The 16,794-nt window shown below is 46.6% G+C and overlaps 1 protein-coding gene across 1 annotated transcript; it reads left to right on the forward strand.

Annotated features, from left to right (window-relative positions):
- The first annotated feature begins 1,112 nt into the window (after window positions 1–1,112).
- On the forward strand, window positions 1,113–16,317 carry STOML2 (stomatin like 2). The gene is made up of 10 exons (XM_044292610.1): window positions 1,113–1,258; window positions 3,291–3,443; window positions 4,781–4,880; window positions 5,032–5,090; window positions 5,966–6,067; window positions 8,527–8,661; window positions 11,014–11,158; window positions 14,149–14,228; window positions 15,803–15,931; window positions 16,110–16,317. The coding sequence occupies exons 1-10, from the start codon at window positions 1,217–1,219 to the stop codon at window positions 16,215–16,217; spliced, it is 1,053 nt and encodes a 350-aa protein (XP_044148545.1). The 5' UTR covers window positions 1,113–1,216; the 3' UTR covers window positions 16,218–16,317.
- Window positions 16,318–16,794: the final 477 nt, after the last annotated feature.

Raw genomic sequence — 16,794 nt, forward strand, 5'->3', positions numbered from 1 at the left:
CAGCTATTGATGCCCGTCCAGAGGATAGTCCATCAATATGAAAATAATGGACAACTGTTGTGCATTTTAGTTTTTAGCCCAAATTGCTATCTGGAGGAAGACAGCTGTGGCCCCTATCACTAGAATGAAGTAGCACATGGTATAGTGTGCCCAATCATCAGTCCTACCCAGCAGTGACTGATACAATAGCCGTCCATGTGCCAACTAGTGGCTAGCGCTGTTTCCAAAGCAATCAGCTGGGATTCAGAGGGTGGACGCCCGTCAAAAAGTCATTTATGGCCTATAATAAGGGGACGTGTCCATATTGCAGCCCGCAAAGGGCGGGTCCAAAATATATGGGCACCAACCGTGTGCACATCGTATCACGGATACGGACCCATTCACTTGAATGGGTCCGCAATCTGGAAGATGGGGTGCGGAGCAGAGGCACAGATCGGAAGACCACTGAAGCTTCCGTGGGTTTTCGGTCCGTGCCTCCACACTGCAAAAAAAGTAGTGCGTGCGGTGTGGACCCCATTCAAGTGAATGGGTCTGCATACGGCGGCACTAGGGTCGGTGCCTGTGCAGTGTGGACCGCAATTTGCGGTGGGCAGCACGGGCCTTGCTGGCGCGCATTTGTATGCATGAGCCCTAAGGAAGAATTTTATGGAAGAGGGGCGCCAGTGCAAATTTCCAGGTTTGTCATTCAGGGGTCTGGGACAGTCGGGTGAAGACTTCCGGACTGCCATTGTGATTGTTACCAAATTTCCTAGAAATAGGTAGAAAAGAGAAAAAAAATTAGGACAATGATTTGTCTTATGGGGCACCTAATTCTATTGGAAAAATTTGCAATTTATTGTTTCACCATTTTTTAAGTAGTTGCAAGCGCTTATCTACTATTTTATTTAAAAGTGCCTATGAGAGGTGTCTCTCAGTAAACTCTGAGACGAGAACATTTTTAAGAAGTTTATTTGCTTAAGAAAATCAGGTGGGAGGAAAAAAAAAATGTTTCCCTTTGCCACACCCAATATGGCGACAGCCAGCTGAGCGGTGTTCTCGGCTCGCCTGGTGTTGACCTTCCCAGTATGGCGCACGCTTGCCATCCATGTCGTCATCATTGTGCGTTGCACCGTTTCGCGTTTGACAGGCCTCGCGAGCGTGACGTCATCTGGCGGCGCCGCTGAACAGATTGCACATTGGTTGCAGCAGAGGTGCAGGAAGCGCTACTGGAGGGGACATGCTGAGGACAGTGAGCCGGGTTGGGGGCGCCCTGCTACGGGTAAGGACGGGACGGCGGGTGGGGGTTATGATGAGAAACACCGATCTGTTTCATTATCCCTCTGTGTGACTCTGCCCTCTACGTATAGACATGTATAGGGCAGGTTGTACATATATACATGTAGCTACAGAACTCTGTTCACATGCTGCGGTTACCAGCTGCCCTGGTGGTTTATTATTTATTCCCCCCCCCCCCCCCCTCCATTGACGTTAATAGGGGTCAGCAGATCCTTACATGTGAAGGGTGTGGGTCCTCCATCATGCCCATGTGATAGAATTACCTGTAATATTGTGCCCGCTATGTGGTGTACCTACTATAGAAGATCCAACCCCCAGCGATCACAAGAACCGGGTTTGCAAGTGCTGCTGAAATGCATCCGACCCGCACATGCATCCTCAGCTCCTTTAACTTCTATGGGACTACTTTGGCTCTGCATCGTCAGGCGGACATCAAAACGCTGCAAGCAGTGTTTTGGTGTGCACCTCCAGAGCGGAATGGAGACCGAACGGAGGCAAACTGATGCATTCTGAGCAGACCCTTATCCATTCAGAATGCATTGGGGCAAAACTGATCCGTTTTGGGCTGCTTGTGAGTCTTAAAAGAGATCTCACAAGCGGATCCAGAAACGCCAGTGTGAAAGTAGCCTTATCTGAATGGATCCGTCTGTGTAGATCGATGACTGATTCGCACCAAACGCAAGTGTGAAAGTAGCCCAACCCCTTTAAAAATAGCGGCGCTGTGTAGTTGTGATCTTTTGGTCGTGTGCTGTTTTCACACTATGATTTCCTCCTGCACTGAGAAAGCTATCCATAGGTGTCCTTCATCCGATGGAGGTCACATAAGTGTCCGTTTGCCCTCTGTTGGGCCATTACACCTCTGTATACCCTTTGTTTTGCTGTATGGATTAGCAGACTATGCTTTCCAGTAAAAAGATCTCTCTCATGCTGTATACCTCGTAGTGGTAGTCTATGGGTAATGGATGGCAGGATATCCCTATACAGTGGTAAATGTTGAGAAGTCTCACCGATGGCCACTACTCACAAGATCACGTAAACTACCCCTCTGCGTACTCCAGGTGATGCCCACGCTGCCTCTAGATCAGGGGTGCACAACCTGCGGCCCGTGGGCCACATGAGGCCCTTAATATCATTCTGTGCGGCCCCCAACCATCTGGTAACAGCATGCATGTATTTTCCCATTAGATGGGAATCCTAGAGGTGTAATCAGACATTTATATTATATACTGTATGTACAATACACCATAAATACAGTATTTCAGTTGGTAATACCCCTTTAACTTTTGGCCCTTGGGATCCCTTCAGTCTGAAAATGTGGCCCCCAAACAGAATAGGTTGTGCACCCCTGCTCTAGATCCTCCACCCTTTATGGATTGTGTGCAAGCAGCTATAAATTCAGGAGAAGTACAGGCAGCATAGAAAGGAAATGGATTTCTACATGGCGACTATGTTAAAGGGGCTGTCCGTCTCCCTTTAGCAAATGGCATTTATCATGTAGAGAAAGTTAATACAAGGCACTTAACTAATGTATTGTGATTGCCCATATTGCCTCCTTTGCTGGCTGGATTCATTTTTCCATTACATTATACACTGCTCATATCCAGGAGTTATGACCACCCCGCAATCCAGCAGCAGTGGCCGTGCTTGCACATTATAGGAAAAAGCTCTGGCCTCTCTAGGGGCCGGGACTATGGGAGCAGACATAGACACGAATGTGCAGCATGCCCCGTCCTGGCCATCTCGTATCTGCACTGCAGCAGTGGCCGTAACCCCAGGATATGGAAAAATGAATCCAGCCAGCAAAGGAGACCATATGGATAATCACAATACATTAGTAAGTGCCTTGTATTAACTTTCTCTACATGATAAATGCCACTTACTGAAGTGAGACAACCCCTTTAAAGTAACCCTGTATGTGATGAGATGTGCAGATCTCTATCTGCTTTTTCTGGTGAGTAAAGACTCTCATTCCTGAAGCGGTTGTCCTGATCTCCTCTCATTTCTTATCTCTGCAGGGCTCCCAAGTAAATGGTCCTAAAGCCTGGAACTTAGAGGCGCGCCGTTGTGCATCCTCAGGACTTCCCATGAACACGGCCATCTTGTTTGTTCCCCAGCAGGAGGCCTGGGTGGTGGAGCGTATGGGCAGGTTCCACCGCATCCTGGAGCCGGTGAGTGCTGGACGCTCTCTACGTCATCTGTGCTCAGGAGGCTCCTGCTCATGGACATCCTTGTGGGTTTAAAAAAAAATAAGCAATCGCAAGAAATTGCCCAATCCTGTGGCTTCGTCGTAGCTTTTGTATGCCATACACATTCCTGCTATATGTATTTTACTTCATTCCTTATATATATACTGTATACTTCATCATTCCTTCCATATGTCATACACTTCATTCCTCATGCTATGTGCCATACTTCTCCTTCATCACTACCACTATATGCCATAGCCTTTATTCCTTATTGCCGCTATATACCATACACTTCATTCCTCATTCCTTCTATATACCATAGCCTTCGTTCCCTCTATGTGCCACACTTCTCCTTCATCATTACCGCTATAGCGCTGGTTATCGATGACTTTCAGATGTACATCAGTTCTGTGTTACCGTGATCTGATAATACCGCAGTATAATAGGACGGCCTCAGTATACAATCAGACATCCAATGGTTGGGTCCAATATAGGTAGCTCATTGAGTTCATGGAAGAATATTGGTATAGAATATTGCAGCACCCGTACATCCTACCGTATGCTGAGATGAACTTTGTTTGATGCACTATTTGGAAGCGCTTCCATATAATCATATAGATTCATATTACTGCGCAAGTTGAACCTTTGGAACTGTATCGAGCTGTGACAACTTGACACTTGGAACACTGGATACAATGTTCTAAATCAAAGTAGAACGGTTTGTTGCGCAGTATAATACAGCGGACCCAACCATTGGATGTCCGATTGTATACGGAGATAACAGTATTTGTAGAGCAGCACAAAATGGACCTTCTGGCCTGTCTGGAATGCACCAGCTGTGGAGGGACAGCCAATCCAACGCCGTCCCATAGACCTAAATGGTTCACAGAAGATATCACAGCAGCGTGTCCAGTGTGACTTTTATTGGGGACATGAGTGCACACACAAGTACGACGTTTCGGCAGTAGCCTTTCTCAAGCCATACACTTCATTCCTCATTACCGCTGTATGCCATGGCCTTTATTCCTCATTACCGCCGTATGCCATACACTTCATTCCTCATTATATACCATACACTAACCTATTGCCTATACAACGTGTACCCCTTCCCTGACCACAGTCAGTGCTGCCATGTATTACCCACATTCTCAAGTTTTGTGTAATATCATTAAAAGGGCTTTTATTTTGGGCAGATCTATTTGTGCCCTGACGCACCTCAGTCTCATCACCCATGTAGCAGGTGTACCTTACGCCACTCTCTCCTACCCCATACACTGGGGTACTACCTGTCACATGTATAACATTTGTCTCTGTTGCAGGGTCTGAACCTTCTCATTCCATTTCTGGATCGCATTCGATACGTGCAGAGCCTGAAGGAGATTGTGATCAACGTTCCTGAGCAGTCCGCTGTGAGCCTGGGTGAGTGTCCTCTGCCATGTCTGATACCTGCAGGTCTCTACATTTGATTTTATGGAAGGGTTCTTGGCCTGCTTTCCCTAGATTATCAGTTTTTTGTTTTTAATGCCATAATAGGCGAGGAAATGTCACTAACAAGCTCCTCTCTCTACAGACAATGTCTCCTTACAGATAGATGGAGTGCTCTACCTGCGTGTCATGGACCCCTATAAGGTATGTGTCCACGCGCTTCCCTTCCTATGGTCTTGGAGAAAGCAACAACTGTAACACTGAAGTCCAAGAATAAGATTATAAACTATTCTAAAATAAAATGCTCGACAGTTTTCCCATTAACTTTTTCAGTTTCACAGTTTTCATTCTTGCACTGACCCCTCACACTGATTCTACCTACCTGGCTCCCTGCGGCAGTCCTAGTCCCGAGGAAGGGGGGGGGGGGGGGAGCAGCCAGTGGCAGACGGTCCCTAGTATCGCGGGTGATGCTAGGGAGGCTCATCGCCATTGGCTGTCCCTGCCCCGACATCGGATGTTTTCATCTGTGCACGGGGAGAAGGAGCGACACGCGGAGCCAGGTAAATAGAATCAGTGTGAGGGGCCTGGCATATGGGGTGGCATTTCCAGCCTCGGATAACCCCTTTAAGGCTTCCTTCACACGAACATATTTGACGCCCGTGTGCAGTCCGTTTTGACAATGGACAGCACACGGAGACATACAAGTCCACATGGGGCTATTCACACATCTGTTTTATTTTTTTCCCCATGTCTGTTCCAAGAAGCTCTCCGCATGCCCAATTCTGGTCCATGTTTGCAGACCTGACCTGCCCATTAGAGCCTGTGAAAGCGTGAAAGGACAGCACAAGAACATTTATTCGCTGTCCGTTTTCCACACGTCCATTGCTATGCGGTGTGGATAAAGTATAGACAAACCTGGAAGTGTGAAAGGGAAAACGGGATGACAAAAGGATACAACACAGACATTCACACAAACGCCAAACGGCCATTGCTTGCGGACGCCAGTCCGATATGCTTGTGTTAATAATGCGGCCATAGCTCCTACACGTCCATTCACTGTTCCCTGCCTTTGTCTTCAGGCCAGTTACGGTGTGGAAGATCCAGAATACGCAGTCACCCAGTTGGCGCAGACCACCATGCGTTCTGAACTTGGCAAACTGACATTAGACAAGGTCTTCAGGGTAAGTTTACGTTTTGTCACTCAAACCAGTTGTCACGTAATATGTCATGACTAGTTGCTGCGACTCGAGGGGGGCAGGGAACTGCTGCGGCCAGTACATTGGCTACAGCAGCAGCAGCATCAAACTGGATGTAGACAGCGGGGGGGCCCAAACGCTGCAGCGACAGGACAAAGGGGAAACCCAGTGGAGGAGAAGAGGTAAGTATGCTTTCCCCCACACGTCCACCACTAGGGGAAGGGGGGATCTGCCAAAAGACCTCCAGGTGATGAACATGTAATTACAAAAAAAATGTAGAAAGAAAGTGAAAAAAATTGCAGGAAGTGACAAAAGGCCGCCCCAGAGGACTCCATACTAGCTATTCTGGCCACAAGGTCAATGCAGAACAAAACATCCAGTTTCACAGAATTAGACCTCTTGTACACGAACGTAAGGGCTCCATGCCCATGTTGCGGGCTGTGAATTGCGATCCACAATGCACGGGCAACGACCGTGGGGAAGCCGCATACGGATCCGTCCGTTCCGCAAAAAGATAGAACAAGTTCTATCTTTTTACGGAACACCACAGAAGCACTCCGTAGTGCTTCCGTGGGGTTCCGTTCTGTGCTTCCATTCTGTTACGCACTTAATCTCTGGATTTGCGGACCCATTCAAGTGAATGGGTCCACATCCATGATGCAGAATGCACACGGCTAGTGACCCGTGTATTGCGGAACCGCTGTATGGGGCCCGCAGCACGGGCATGGAGCCCTTACGTTCTTGGGCAAGAGGCCTTAGTAGCTTTTTCTCAATTGATGACATATTTTACGCATCTGGATCCTTACTTGGATGTATGACTCCTCACAGTAAAATCTGATCTAATTGCTTCGTTATTTTGGAGTGCTGGGAATTTCTGAAATGCGTTGGATGACTGACAACTTAGACAATTGTGCGGACCTCAGCTCTATCAGGAAAGGGGAAAAATATTATTATTTAGTCTAAAATACATGTTCTTGTGCAAAAAAAAAAAACCTTACACCTAGGTGTGACCTGAAGTATTCACTGAACAGGATATTCAGTGTGATTTGCGAGTAGTATAAAAAAAAAAAAAAAATCTCGCTAATGTTTTTTTTTTTATAAATATATCCACCTGCAAAATTGTATAAATGACCCCGTAATTACTATGTCCAGCCAAACAGAGCTGAAAGTAAAAAAAATAAAATAATTCTCCCAAATAAAATAAGGCCTCATGCAATCCCCTCAATGACCAAGTAAAAATACGTTATGGCTGATGAGATGCAGCGAGGTGAAAGCAAAATTTAGTGCGTTATTAAAGGGGTCATGCAGTGTCACGATATTAGTGACCCATCCTCAGGAGAGGGTATTAGATTGGCGGGGGCCTGACTCCTGGCGATCAGATGTTTGAAGGGCTATGGCGCTTGTACCAGAGCTGCGTCCTCTTCATTATTTACCGTCGCACCATATAGATTGTAGCGGTGGCGCAGTGTAATTACACCGCCAATCTGATACTGATGACCTATCCTGAGGATGGGTCATTGATATCCTGACTCTGCATGACCCATTTAAAGGGTTTTTGTCACCTGAAAAATGGGTATTAAGCTGGCGAACATTATCGATGTGCTAATGTCAGCTGAACATAACTATATTAGTGCCATCCCACTGCTGCCGCCGTTACTGAACCTGCTCCTAGAGGCTCCGTTCTACCACCTCTTTTCACGCCCTTCTTCTTTTGATTGACAGGGCCAGGCAGCGCTGCTCTCCTCCCGCTGGCCGCGTCTGCAGTGTAAATCTCGCGCCATTCAGTATTCGGCACAGCCGCCGAGCGTCCTTCCCTCACTGCCCCTGAACGGCGCGAGATTCAGACTGCAGACATGCCCAGCGGGAGGAGAGCAGCGCTGCCTGGCCCTGTCAATCTAGTGTAGCAGGGCGTGGCCAGTGGAGATCGGAGCCTCTAGGAGCAGAGGCATCACCCCCCCGCTCCTAGAGGCTAATTAGCATATTATAAAAGTATGTTTTTTTTCTCAATAACGGCGGCAGCAGTGAGATGGCACTAATATAGTTATGTTCAGCTGACATTAGCACATCGATGATGTCCGCCAGCTTAATACCCATTTTTTAGGTGACAGAAAACCTTTAAGGCCCCTTTCGGACGAGCGAGTTACAGTTCTGGAATGTATTGGGTAACACTGACAGCATTATGTCAGTGTTCTACAATATATTCCAGACCCCTAAGGGTTACACAGCATCATAAATCCATATGATGCTATGCATGGGAGCTGCCGCATAGTGGCCCTGTGAGTCCGATGCGTGGAACTCGCTCGTCTGAAAGGGGCCTTGAGGCACAGACGGGCCTGGTCATTGGGAAGCAGACTTTTTGTGCAAAAATGTCTTGATATCCATCTGTAGTTCTCTTCTCTGTCATCAATGTCCTCAATATCAGATTTGTTTTCTGAATATATCAGGAGAGAGAATCCCTGAACTCCAACATTGTGTGCGCCATAAACCAGGCTTCTGATTACTGGGGGATCAAGTGTCTGCGGTATGAAATTAAAGACATCCATGTACCACCCAAAGTCCGAGATGCCATGCAGATGCAGGTGGGTCCTCATTGCTCGTCTTGTAAGAGTTGTATATCACACCTGTGCACCGAACACCTAACTTGTTGCACCCTGCCTCGCTCACGCATAGAATAAAAAGGCATCACTGTACGATTAGGGGGAATCGGACCTCTGGGACCACCACCGATCATGAGAACGAAGGAGCCACAGCTGTAAACGCTGCAGGAAATAGCAACCGGCCCCATGGACCTGAATGAAGCTGCACAGCAGGTGGCTGGGTGCTGCATCGCTTAAACCATTGCTCTGGCCCACTCGTTCTCAGGATCGGGGGGTCCGCAGGTTGGATCCCCACCTATCCTAAAGTGATTGCATATCCAAGCGTTATCGGGTAAATATACCCCTTTACTTACAGCGAGAAACTGAAAGGAAGGATGTATTTCTAAACCTCTGCTTGCTGTAAGTGAATGCCTGCCACGATTATGTTTACACTCAATGGTGGAAAACCTTTGTAGACCTAATATTTTCTCACAGCTGAGGGTTTGCTACAAACTGTAACCAGTCCCCCGTGAGACAAATATTCCAGGCTCATACATTTCAACTGCCCTGATACATTGTAGCAAACTATCAGCGGAGGATAGACTTTGTGTTCAGGTCACAGAGTATTGTCTATAGACGGCATCATTGGAGCCTATCCTCAGCTGCGAGGAGCGTTGTGTCTGTACAGTTTTTACGTTGGGGGTCACACGTGACTGAATAGCTGCCGATTTGCCGTCCCAGACTTTTGTGCAGCAGATCCGCAACGTTCTACCGAACCAGCAAAGCAGAAGTCCTTTAAAGAAATCTCTTCCACACGCCGTGTATGAAAACTGCAGAGTAAATTGACTTGCGGTGCGGATTTTAAATCTGCAGCGTGGTAATTTTAGGCTGCGTTTTTTCCAGAGTGGATTTCACTCTTTGCCGTGAGGAGGGTGAAGTCTGCTGACTCGTCTGTGGCCAAGACTGTGTGTAGTACATGCGGGTTTTTTTTTGCTGCGAAATGCAAAAAAAGCTACAATTTCTGGCATGTGTGGACGTACCCTAAAACCTCTGCATCTGAACAATGAATGTTCCCGTTCACTGACAGCAGACAGAGATCTGCAATGGAATGGAAACTTAAAGGGGCACATTTTATCAAGCTCGTCTGCTTTTAGGCGTCGTATTAGACAGGTGTATTTGATTCGGCTGTCAGTCTTTTGCCTGGTATTTATTAAAAGTCGCGCTCCCATTGATGAATTAGACTGGGCGTATTGGTATTAGTCTTTTTCAGTTAGGCTACCTTCACACCAGCGTTTTTGCTGGATCCGTCATAGATCAGCAAAAACGCTTCCATCCCGATAACGGATCCGGTTGTATCCTCTTTAAAATAGTCATGACGGATCTGTCATGAACACCATTGAAAGTCAGTTTTCTGTTGTGTCCGAGAAAACGGATCCGTCCCCATTGACTTAGATTGTGAGGCATGACGGATCTGTCTTGCTCCGCACCACATCGCGGACAGAAAAAAAACAGCTGCTTGCAGCGTTATTCTGTCCACGATGGGGACGCAACCAAGCAGAACGGAATGCATTCTGGAGCACTCTATTCAGTTCAGTTTTGTCCCCATTGACAATAAATGGGGACAAAACGGAAGTGATTATTTTATGTCATTTCCTCTCTATGGCCACATTTTTTTACTACATCGAAAAGCCCCTTTAAGCTTTTTGGCCAGTCTCAAGACCTAACTCCCTGCTCCTGTCCGGTACTAATCCTGTCAATAATGACGACGAAAGCGAAGCCAAAAGGGAGCAGCAATCACGTCTTGCTGGGAACTGTTGGGGGTGTCAGTACTTGGATCCCCTCCAATACTGTGTTCTAGCAGTACTAGTTGGTTAAGGGATTTTTCACATCTATTTTAAATGTGCATCTAGTGAAGAGCAACTTGCATTTTTTTTATTCTCGTCACATCCAGAGTGGCATTGAGATTCAGCTGGTTCTCAGGCTGGAGGAACTGACCACCTCCTGCTGGTTCAGTGTCTGTATTAATCAGGGAGCAATGGCATATCTTGGCGATATGTCATAACCTCTAATGGTACAAACCATTTTACATGATAAAATCCTGTGCACCCGCAGCCACCACTAGGGGGAGCTCAGCTTACTGCATACATTTATACTTTGTGCTCAGTAATCAAACTGGATGTGTTTCATGCACCCCCTAGTGGATGCTGCAGACATCCACAATTTTGTCATCTTGCATCAGCAGGGTATTTGCTGCTCTGTAACCTAAATATGGCGCTACAACCATTGTGTGAAGATGGTAAGTGTCCATATCGGAGCGCTCTGTCTGGCATGTGAACAGTCTGGTTGTCTCCTCAGGTGGAGGCCGAGCGGCGGAAGAGGGCTATGGTGCTGGAATCTGAAGGGACCAGAGAATCTGCTATCAATGTGGCTGAGGGGCAAAAACAGTCCCAGATCTTGGCGTCCGAGGCAGAGCGAGCAGAAAAGATCAACTATGCTGCAGGTAGGTTGCCGAGGGTAAAGTTACCCACCATAGCACATTGGGATCCCCAGGCCTGGGAGGCAAACCACTTCCCAGCGCATGAGCAGATTTTGTGGTCTCATTGATCTTGATCATTTGCTGAGATCTAATTGGTTGACGTTAAAATCCCAGAGCCTGAGGCTGCACTACTGAGAGATCCGGATGACAGGTCTCTCGCTGATTGCCATCAGGTGCAGCGGTGTTAGAGGTGTTGTGCAGATTCCAAAGGCCAATTATATGGATGACCCCACATGTACATACAGAACTGCCACTACTCAAGGCTTTCAGGATGTAAACGAGCAGAGATCTTGATAAGGGTCCATTCACACGTTCGTATGAATGGTCTGGATCCGTTCCGCAATTATGCAGAATGGGTGCGGACCCATTCATTTTCAATGGGGACGGAACGGATACGGACAGAACACTATATGCTGTCTGCATCCGCATTTCTGGATCCGCACTTTCGGATCCGCAATTCTGTTCCAGAAAAAAATAGAACATGTCCTATGCTTATTCACAATTGCAGACAAAAAAAGGCATTTTCTATGAGAGTGTCGGCGATGTGCAATCCGCGAATTGTGGAACACACATTGCCGATGTCTGTGTTTTGCGGACGTGTGAATGGACCCTAAGGCCTCAAGCAAGCAAGCACATGACTGTCTGTTTTGCGGTCCACAAAAGACGGATGCGGTCCATGTGCCGTTGCATTTATTGTTATTTTCTTTGAGAACCCAATGGGTCCGATGATCCGTGTGCTTTCTGGATCCATATGTCCATTTCACAAAGAGTTAGAACTTGTCCTATACTGCGGACCACAGACCCATTGAAGTCAGTTTTGGTTCCTGGTTATTTGAAGGATTCACGCACAGTATTGCAAGCCTTTGAGTTTGGATTGTAAATTATGAATGGAGAACAGCAGATGTATCGCTATACCCCAACAATCCTCATCCACTAGCAATACAGTCTTTACAGTGGGTGTTGGCCTCCTATAGTGACCTCACCATACAACTCCAAGATTACATCTGTAAGTTCAATGGGGATTATTACCTGCAAGTATCTGGAGTTTCTATGGGGGCTAAATTTTCACCCTCAATAGCTAATCTTTTCATGGCTGGTGGGAAAGGTAGATACTAATCCATTTTTCCAAAACATTACGTTACATCGGCGATCTATAGATTATATGGGTCGGTGATGTCACGGACATTCCTGCTTTTGGTAAGTATCTCAATGAGGGAATAAATGCACTTCCACATACAACATGTTCCTTTATAAACTGCATTTGTATGGGGATGTTGTGCATTCAGTGATCTTAACATCAACTCCTAAGAAAAGGGACGGCAGGTAATACTACCGTGTCATCCACCTCGTGTCATCCACCTCGTGTCATCCACCTCGTGTCATCCACCTCGTGTCATCCACCTCGTGTCATCCACCTCGTGTCATCCACCTCGTGTCATCCACCTCGTGTCATCCACCTCGTGTCATCCACCTCGTGTCATCCACCTCGTGTCATCCACCTCGTGTCATCCACCTCGTGTCATCCACCTCGTGTCATCCACCTCGTGTCATCCACCTCGTGTCATCCACCTCGTGTCATCCACCTCGTGTCATCCACCTCGTGTCATCCACCTCGTGTCATCCACCTCGTGTCATCCACCTCGTGTCATCCACCTCGTGTCATCCACCTCGTGTCATCCACCTCGTGTCATCCACCTCGTGTCATCCACCTCGTGTCATCCACCTCGTGTCATCCACCTCGTGTCATCCGAAACATACCAAAGAGTGAAATCATAAGGGCAAGACGTAACTGTTCCAATGATGGTCTATTTGCTAGGGAGGCAGAAAAGATAGGAAGTAGACTACACCCAAGAAAATATACTATTCAGTCTATAGAGGAAGCCAAAAAATTGTCCCTCTCTAGACAGGAAAAAAACCTAATATTTCCTGAAAAAGTGGCTTCTGACAAAAAAGTAAAAAATAAAAGAAAGGGAAATCCGGTGACCTTTGTGGCAGGTTACAGTAAGGAATATTTTTATATTTGTAAGATCATAGAGCGACATCTACCAGTGCTAAATTTTGACCAGGAGTGGAAAGGGATGGTTAATGATTTTCTTTTAGTTACTATTTTGATATTTTCTTTTTGTTTTTTGATGTATTTGGTGATCACTTTGGTGTTTGGCTAGTTCCCCTCCCCCAATGATCACGTGACGTTGATGTCCAGGTTAACTGGTGCAACACATGATTAAAAGGAGGTGAACATTCACTTTTGTATATGTCATGAGTGAGGACTGGAATAGTAGGGTCCGAAACGAGTAGACGGTGTGAACTGTGGATGTGACTTGTGTTTGGATTTTTTTGTAATCAATAAAGCTGCAAGTTTTTTTATCAGAAGATGGACCGCAGTTTTTTCTTAATAAAGTCAATAGGTCTGCAAAAAATGCTGATGCAATACAGACGGTATCTCTGTGTGCACGAGGCCTAACTGAGGAACTGAAACCAAAAATATGTTAGTTGTTGAAGAATGAAAAGTTCAGCAACTTCCTAAGCTTCACTTACATATAACTGAACATGGCTGACGTGTTCCAAGCTGTTATTGTTGGGGTTCTGAGCGGAGAAGCCGGTCAGTTGCTAGAAGTTGTGATCTGTAGTGCTGTTCATCGTAACCAGCTCCAGGGCATTATAATCCTAACTCAGATAGTAAAATACTTAGAGGGGTTATCCCACAGGATAGGTGATAAATGTATGATTACAGGGGTCTCTGATTGCTGGGACCTCCAACTATCCCATGGACAGGGATCCTTGAGTCCCCAGTTTGAAGTAGTAGTCCGTATGTTGGTCTAGCTCTCTAGTCATTTCCATAGGACTGGCTGAATGCTTGGCAGAGCACCATGCTCAGAGGGTCTCTGCTCGTGGCCCTGCACCAATATTTTTTTACTTAAAAAAAATAATAATAAAACATTTTATTCCCTCAGGTGAAGCAAATGCAATCCTAGCCAAGGCTAAAGCCCGGGGCGAGGCGATCCGTCTGGTGGCAGATGCTCTCACCCAGCAGGTAATGTCTCCAGCGCTCTCTTCTCTCTGCAATTAGGTTTTGTATTTTGGTTCCTGTTACTTTTCAGAATGCATTCATCAGATGGTTTTCATTCTTGGGCTGTGTCAGTTTTGCGGTCTGCAAACCACGGATCCGCAAAATACGGATGAGGTCCGTATGCCTTGCACATTTTTGTGGACCCACTCACTTCAGTGGGTCTTTGGTCTGCATTTTGTGGACATATCATGTGCTTTCCGCATCCGTATGTCTGTTCCGCAAAATGTTAGAACATCTTCTGTATATGGCCACAAAATGCAGACCCCCCCATGCGACAATATTTAGTTGCACGTCCAGTTTTACACCGTGTTTGGCAGCTAGACGGGGGTGGAGCAGGGGCCCGTCAGGGGTTTTCTAACATTTCAGGTGTTAATGTAGGCGAAAAAATACTTCAGGCCAAGTACTTTTTCTCTTCAGGTGCATGGACTGCCTAATTTACGACAAGGCGCACGCCTTAAATAAATTAGCCGAATGTTACGGCAGCATAGGGAGGGAATCTAAGACCGACGTAAAAAGCTGTTCTTAGTAAATGACCCCCACAGTGTGCAAAAAAAACAATGCCCAAGAAAATGCATGGTGGCCGAAAAAAATCTATGTGGTTATTTTGGGGTTTTTGCAAGGCAAGAAAATGGCAATGCAAGTTTGTGTGTGCGTAAGGACCCTTACACGGACAGCTCATGGATTTCAATCAGAACTGTGTTATTCTTTACTTTACACGGTGCTTGTTTGCTGCCAGGGGCCCCTGCAAATTAATGAAAAGAGACTGTCCAATGTGCACAACCCTTTCATTTTCTAAAGGAGAGGAAGTAATTCAAAGGATATTACGGTTGTTAAGTTATCCCCCTATCCACAGGATAGGGCAGTGATGGCTAACCTCCGGCACTCCAGCTGTCGTGAAACTACGACTCCCAGCATGCTTCATTCATTTCTATTAGATCGTGGGGGTCGAAGCGGTAGGACTCCCAACTAATCTAATACTTATCCCCTATCCTGTGGATAGCACACGGAGTGCTGTCCGCATCTTTTGCGGCCTCATTGAAGTGAATGGGTCCGCATCCGAGCCGCCAAAACTGTGGCTCGGATGCGGACCAGAACGGTCGTGTGCATTACTCTAACAGGCAGAGTCTTCCGCCCTGGCATTGTTCCCGGTGGCATCACTGGCACTGATGGTTGGGCTTTAGCTTTGCCCTAGCTGTTTTACAGGCTAGGGCAGCAGTAAAGCCCACCCATTAGTGCTGGCGGCGTCATTGGGCCCACCGCTAGGCGGAAGCCTGTACCTAGATTACCCATGGAGAGCCCGGTACGTCACCGGATCAGCGCATGGCAAAGGAGAGCATTGGAGCATTTCATGCAGGGGGGCTGCCTGGGTGAAAATGGGGATATGTCCAGGTTCAGCTCTGAACCCGGACAACCCCTTTAAATCTCCCAGTGTATCCACGATTATACGACTTTTTTCATGAACCTCATTCATCATTCTGTTTTTTTATAACTTACGTGTTTCATAAAGTGGATAGTAATCTTGCTGTGTTGCTTTCTAGCACGGCGATGCTGCGGCGTCCCTCTCCATAGCTGAACAGTACGTGACCGCCTTCTCTAATCTGGCTAAAGACTCTAACACCATACTACTCCCAGCAAACACCGGAGACGTCACCAGCATGGTGACCCAGGTCTGTATACTGCTACAGCAGTCTCCAACCTGCGGCTTCTCACCTGTTGCAAAACTACAACTCCCAGCATGCACTGAAAAGACAGGCTTGAAGTGATAGTTCTGCAACAGTTTAGAAGCCGCTGATGTACACGATCTCATGTCATCACCAGGTAACTTCTCTATCTTTTCATTCACAGGCCATGGGAATTTACAGCACACTAAGCAAAAACCTACAGCAAAACAGTCCCTCAGTAGAGTCGGCAGAGGACGTCAAACTGACAGGGGCGGTGAAGCAGAGGTCCTGATGGATGGTCCTGCCATGCCGCACACCTATGTCACCGCCCAATATTAGGAGATTTTGTATTTTAAGTATGATATGTCACATAATATATGATTTCAGACAAAGATTGATTCCGTTATTTATTTGTTATCATGCTTGGGACTGTGACGATCTGTGCTGTGCACTCTTATAGGTGATCTCTGCCGAAAACCAGGATTGCCATGTCTATTCTTACCCGACCTGCATTTTTCCTAGTTTTTGCATAGCGTCTGTTTAAATCTGTATTGGGTGACAACTGCAAATCTTATGTCATCTGCTATTGTCACTGAGAGACCTGTAGACCACTTATTGTCCCTTGAAGATGCCCTGTGGCTTATCTTACAGTCATCCATTTGTCCCTTGAATGACCAGGCATGTTGGATATCAAGCAGGCAGTTACTAGTAAGCAGAGACGGTGAACGGTGCATAATCTAGAACACAAAAAACAATGGCAGAATTGCTATTTTTGTTGTTTGTTTTTTGCATCCCCCCATAAGTTATATTTTTCCCTGAAATGGAGCCATTGAAAAATACAACTTGTCCCACAAAAAAAAAAATCCTTC

The sequence above is a fragment of the Bufo gargarizans genome, chromosome 1, assembly GCF_014858855.1.
Source record: "Bufo gargarizans isolate SCDJY-AF-19 chromosome 1, ASM1485885v1, whole genome shotgun sequence".
NCBI classification, from domain to species: domain Eukaryota; kingdom Metazoa; phylum Chordata; class Amphibia; order Anura; family Bufonidae; genus Bufo; species Bufo gargarizans.

Bases quoted from the DNA above. Each gene is read 5' to 3' on its own strand.
- STOML2 (XM_044292610.1), top strand. From the start codon at position 1,217: ATGCTGAGGACAGTGAGCCGGGTTGGGGGCGCCCTGCTACGG. The intron at 5,091-5,965 runs GTATGTGTCCAC...CTTTGTCTTCAG, and splicing joins GTGTCATGGACCCCTATAAG to GCCAGTTACGGTGTGGAAGA. The intron at 6,068-8,526 runs GTAAGTTTACGT...TGAATATATCAG, and splicing joins CATTAGACAAGGTCTTCAGG to GAGAGAGAATCCCTGAACTC.